Genomic DNA, 6,000 nt, shown 5'->3' with positions numbered 1-6,000 from the left:
CCCCTTCTCCCCGCCTCTCTTCCCTCCCGCCCCCCCGCCTCTCTCCCCCTAACTAAAACATGAAGTGGTTGCTGGATAACCAGTGCTGCTGTGTGTGGGCTCCTGATTGATTGCTAAATCTGGATGGGTGTGGGCCATAACAACACCCCACAGTTCAGCATCTCACCCAGTCCTGCTGGCTGAGGTATTGAATAAGCTTTTTATTGTGCCTTAATATACCAAGCAAATAGTAATTACATTGATCCATTTATCACAATTCTGGAGTTTCTTACCACTTTTGTGGAACTAAATCTCCTTTTCCTATCTCTTTATTTCTTTAACACCAAAATCACCAATTGTTATCTTAAAGACCTTTCTGCCGAAGAAAGACTGTCAGGATTTTTAAATTAACTCCAACAAATGTATTCTGAGAGACAAATTCACTTCAGAATTCAGGAAATGAGAAAAGCAAGCATTGGGAAACAAGGCAAAGTGAAGCGAATTAATCCATGTTGAGGGACCTCTGGTTTTTGAGAGTTGGCAGTGGTGAGGGAAATAATAGATAAACTCTTCAGATTTGGCATCTATTTTCCAATGTGCTTGTGAAATTCCGTTCATTTAGTGTTGAATTGCAAGTCGACCGTCAGTTTGTTGAATGGTAGAAGAGGGTCAAAGGCCAAAATGGCCCTTTGCTGTTCAGATAGGAGATTTCCTTGTCTCCTTTTTCAGAAAAAAAGTACATAAAAGATAGAGAAATATCATGAGATGCATGTGATTGTGCATTGGTTTCAACACCCCCAAGCCACCTTCTCTTTAAAACGCAAAATGTGGGACAGAAAGGCTTAAACAGAAAATAGTTTTATAAAGAAAAATAGTTAACTAATATCACAGAGCTGTTTACAATCTAATTCCTTTGAATACGGGTCCATTTGCCAATGAGTTGCATTGAAAGTGTTCCTAAATTAAGCTAAGACCTCATTTTACAGGAAGTTGCAGTTTTAATACTTGCAGCGTGAATTTGGCATGAAAGTACTGTGCTGATTATTGTCTGAACATTGGTTATTTATACTTTTCGTAGAAAATTATTTGTCATGCTCTATCTCAGGTTTAGTACAAATACAGTTTTCAACATTGACTGTTGAATGTAAAGATATTTCTCCCATGTCGAAGTTTAGTTTTGGTTAAAGCTATGCGTTCAGGAAAGGTTTGGTGAGTGCCACCATTTTAATAAGCAGATTGAACTGGCAATAGTCAGAATCTGTACCAGTTACAAGTTTAAAACTTCCAACAACACTCTGCTAGTCTGGCCATGCTAGGTTGGTGGATGTAACCTCAGGCATTCCATTTGCATCAGTTTTGCCAACGGTCTTCTGAATCTGTGTAACTTTGATTACATCTTTGGCCAGTTTTTATGTTTTTTTTGTGACTGGGATGGAATTTTGATGCAAATTGTTCACTCTCTTTCTTTCAAGTCCACGTGGACTTGAACTTCTGTTTCTGCCATTCTGCTGCTGGCCATTAGGAGATGCCAAGATAATATCCCAAATCAACATTGGCCTCATCCTGAAGTGATGTTGCTGTAGATTCTCCCGCTGATTGCAATTAAAACCTAAATAGGGCTGAGTCTTATTTTGTGCCATTTTCATCTTAGTCTTGCACTTTTAATGAATCAAATGGTGTAATGAAAGACCTTTTTCTTTTACTGTTTAATTGCCATCCATCGATTCGCTTGAATATAGCAGTGATGAAGCTTAAGAACCGTTGTTAATTTAATTTATTCATAGCTGTCACAACCAAATGGATGTTCTGGGTTTATATGAACACCAGATGTGAAGAAATAAGCCTCCACGGATGCTGATTTAAGCATTTCTTGTATTTCTCTCAATGAGGTTTATCATTTCTCAATGTAGTTGGCGTGTGGTCCTTCACTGTGTCACGAACAACATGAAAGTACTATTTAACGCAATAGAATGTGGACTGAAATTCATTCCAATTCATTTCATATAGTTCCCTAATTAACAGATTTTCATCAAATATATTTGAGCTGAATTGAAACTCTGATATCCAAGTGAAAGGTCAGTGTCAATCAACTCACTACATCACCAAATCCTTTTTTTTTCTTTCTTCTCATCTCACCACCTCTCCTGCCTCCACCTTCTCTCTCTTCTGAAACTAGTGATTGGTGTTAGGGTACGTTTGGGCTGGTGTCTATCCTGAATGAGCTGAATCGCTATATAACAAAAATGGCTGTGGCATCCACACTGGACCCCTTTCACAAGTGGTATCCACCTCTGCATGCATTAGCTAATGCGCAAGAGAAATGTGGGGCTGACTGTAGCTTCGCTTCCCTTCCCTTCCCTTATGTTGTGACCTGTACACACTCTGGTCTGCCTCTGCTCCTTTTTGCTTAGGGCAGGTAACTCGCATTTGCTGCCTTTTGATTGTGCTTGCCATTTAACATCTGGAATTAAATTATCCTTGAGCACTTTGTGTTGATCTTGTAATTTTTTTTTGCTTTTGGGTTTTGAATTTCAGTCTAAATGGGTCAACAAAATTAAAACCATTTCTTTGAAAGAAATTGCAGACTGCTCTTTTTCTTTGGCCCACACACTGCCTTTACTAGCAGTTTCTAGGTAAGCATCACCCTGGCTCCTGGGCAGGCAACATGATGCCAACTCATAGTAACGTCTATAAACCTCTTCTCCAGAATTGTGACAACTATGACAAAATTCTATGCTTTTTAATGGACGTGATTATTTCTTGAGCTGTTTCGACAGGTATACCTTTTTTCTGATTTGCATGCTAAAGAAGACATCCATTTCACTTACACCACCAAAAGAAATAACTTTATAGCTTTTAACAACCTCACGAGCTAGAATGCAGTTCTAGCAGGCAGTCACTGGAACACCGAGTTATAAACTTTCCTGTTGGATTTATGATAGGTCACTTTTTGCAAGGGAATTCATAGACTGTGCTGTTTTAATTTATAGGGTTGCTTCCAGAGCCAAGTTTTTCGAAAATGCTGCTAGAAAAACAGGCGGGTAAGAGACAATAATTACTATTGATGTCTTTCCATGAGCCCTTTTACTAAAAACCTGGTGAAGAACTCTTTGGTTCTCAAGAGTTTTCGTCCTAATAACCTGCAGCAATTTATTTTAATGTAATTCATTAATGCCTTAGGGAGAAATGAGTTTTACCAAGAATATTTAAATGGCAGTATTTCTGAACAATGCTCAGAGCGACTGAGCTGAGGTTCTGACAGAATGAGATTTTCTGTTTAATATATCTCAGCGTAAAACATTGGCCATTGGGTTTGCACACTTTCATTTTAAATGCTTGCATCAAGTTTAGGAAAATTCCTGTTTCCACCATGCCTGGATTTCCAATGAAAGGTGTTTTGGTATTGCCTGGTCAGAAAGTGGAAGAAAGACTAACTATGCTGCCAACTTATCGATCTTGCTTCCACTGTCTTGTGGTTGCAGTCCACGTAGAGATCTTTATAAGAGGCTGGTTGGTTCCTGCTCAATTTGAAATATGTATACACGATTCAGGGTGTGTACTTCGTTAAACAAAAACGACAATGAATTTCATCAGAAGTTCAGTCAATATACCTCTTCCAGATGACACTCTGAAACTCAGTACATGCTAAAGCAAGGTTGCCCTCCTGATCCTCTTGCTGGAGGTGTGGTGGCTGATCAGGTGAGCCCTTCAGGAACTCCCACTTTTTGAAATGGGGGTATTGGCAGCATCTCGTTTCATAGTGAGAGTGCATTTACATTTGTAGTTTTGGTAGGATAGGTGCTGACATCCATCTGCATTGACTGCCAGTGCATTTGTAGTTCCTGAGGAAGGGTCAATGGACCCGAAACATTGACTCTGATTTCTCTCCACAGATGCTGCCAGACCTGCTGAGCTTTTTCAGCAATTTCTATTTTTTTTGTTGTTGCATAGTAACAAAAGGGGCATTTGAAAAATCTGGCATCATGCCTAATGCTAGGGGAAAGTTCCAAAGCCATGAAATCAAAGTTGAGTTTACTGTTTTAATTGAGCACTGAGATTTCTGCAGGTGCAGAATTGTTTTGGGAATTACTTTCATTGGACAATTCTTTGAGTAAAACATGCACAGGTATGATGTACATTTAATAGTCTGTCAGTTTCCCCTTCAAATGGGGAAGAAAAACCCATTGGAGAAATCTGTGGTAAGTGCATAAAAGCCAAAGGATTGGATTATAATTTACAGAGTTATTGCTGCAAAGGACCGTGTGGACTTTTGATTGTTTTGAGCACCACAACATAAATGCACAATCCTAGCCAGAGCATATGCCTTTCACGTTGAGCCTTGCAGGAATAAATGAAGATGGTTGTCTGCTGTATGTTAAATGTCTGTAGTGGTTGCTTCTCTGGTGTGTCAACACAGGCCTCATGGAGCTGCACTTGGGGGAGGTTAAGTAAGGAATGGAGGGGGGGAGGGTGAAATAAGCAACGCGTGCCCAGTACAGGGAGGGAAAGAAAAGACATGCCTTTCACAGCCACCAAATGATTCCAATTGCTTTACAGCCATTGAAGCACTTTCCAAACTGCAGTGATGTTGGAAAAACAGCATCCAATTTGCTCTCAGCAGGCTCCACAATCAGCAACGTGATAATGATCAGAGAATTTGTTCTTGTGATGTTGATTGCATGATGAATATTGACCATAACGCTGCTGCTCTTCACTGCCCTGAGACTGCATGCATCCAACTGAAGGGTCAGACAAGGCCCAGACTTCACCCTTCCTCCAAAGGAAAGCTCAATCACAGAGTGAAGCGATGGAGTGTCAGCCTGGATTCTTGTGCTGAAGTCCTGGAGTGGGACTTGAACCCTGAGTCCCCTGAATCAGAGGCATGATTGCCACCTATGACATGTTAGGCAGACGTGGGTACTGCAGACGCTGGAGATTAGAGTCAAGATTAGAGTGTTGCTAGAAAAGCACAGTAGATCAGGCATTATCCGAGGCTTCTGATGAAGGGCTTTTGCCTGAAACATTGATTTTCCTGCTCTCCAGATGCTGTCTGACCTGCTGTGCGTGCCCAGCACCAGTCTAACCTATGACACATTGACTGGCGTAGATATAGCATAGCACTCATCATGGTTTTTTTAAAATTATTTTTTCATTTTCACGTTGACAGTGTGTTTAGAATTCGAACAGTCCAATTCAGAGTGCATAGGCAATTCTAACCAGAGGAAACATGTTTATGACAATTGGCTAAACAAAATCGAGAGGGAAATATTACTTTTTAAGCTTGCGTTTTATGATCTGGAATACATTGCCTGAGGGAGTGATGGAAGCAGATCAAATAGAAATTGAAAAATAAATTAAATACTCAAAGGAAAAATCCTGCAGGGCTTTGTGAAAGAGGAGAGAGTCAGAATAATTCAAACTCTTTCAGCAATCTGTGTGGGCTCAAAGAATTGATTAGCCTCCTGTATTTGTATGATGGCATGAAATAAGGTGAGATAAATACGGGGAGGTGATCATTGAATGCAGCCTTTCCCATTGAAAGGCTACGTATAGTATTAACAGATTTACATTTTGCAGTTTATATATTATAAATGCAATTTGAAGTGTTGGAATGTGTACCCATCTTTCACATTTGGGAATTGGGTTTTCAATCCACAGGGATTGATGGGATGAGAGTTCAGTGTGAAACTTTGAAATGCTAATGTTCAAGAGACTTGGGTACACTTGTAGAAGTTTCACAGGTCTATTCAGAAGGTACAATAGACTTCTTGGCCTTTGTAGTAAGGAGATTGGAATTAAATATTCATATTATAATTGTAGGAGGTTTTGATGGTGACACACCTGGAGTACTGCATCCATGTTTAAAAGTATACATCCTTTGGCAGTGCAGCAGCAGAGGTTCACTAGCTCAGTTCCTAGGAGGTTATCCTCTGAGAAAGTGTGTAAATCAGGTGGATGCTGTGGAGTTCAGGTGAATGAGACATGATCTCATTCAATTATTATAAAAGATTCTGAAGGGGC

At 40.0% G+C, this 6,000-nt stretch overlaps 1 protein-coding gene across 5 annotated transcripts in view; it reads left to right on the top strand.

Moving 5' to 3' along the window:
* The window catches only part of ophn1 (oligophrenin 1), a 202,129-nt gene that overhangs the window by 167,354 nt on the left and 28,775 nt on the right, over window positions 1–6,000 (top strand). For all 5 annotated transcript variants that reach the window (XR_006313821.1, XR_006313820.1, XM_043705052.1 and 2 more), the window contains exon 22: window positions 2,970–3,020. Coding sequence is in view for 3 of the 5 variants with exons in the window: in XM_043705052.1 (XP_043560987.1) it covers window positions 2,970–3,020 (51 nt within the window). In the remaining 2 variants the exon portion in view is untranslated. The remainder of the gene's footprint in view (window positions 1–2,969; window positions 3,021–6,000) is intronic.

This window comes from Chiloscyllium plagiosum, chromosome 15 (genome assembly GCF_004010195.1).
Source record: "Chiloscyllium plagiosum isolate BGI_BamShark_2017 chromosome 15, ASM401019v2, whole genome shotgun sequence".
NCBI lineage: Eukaryota > Metazoa > Chordata > Chondrichthyes > Orectolobiformes > Hemiscylliidae > Chiloscyllium > Chiloscyllium plagiosum.
This window is presented reverse-complemented; position numbering and strand designations above follow the sequence as displayed.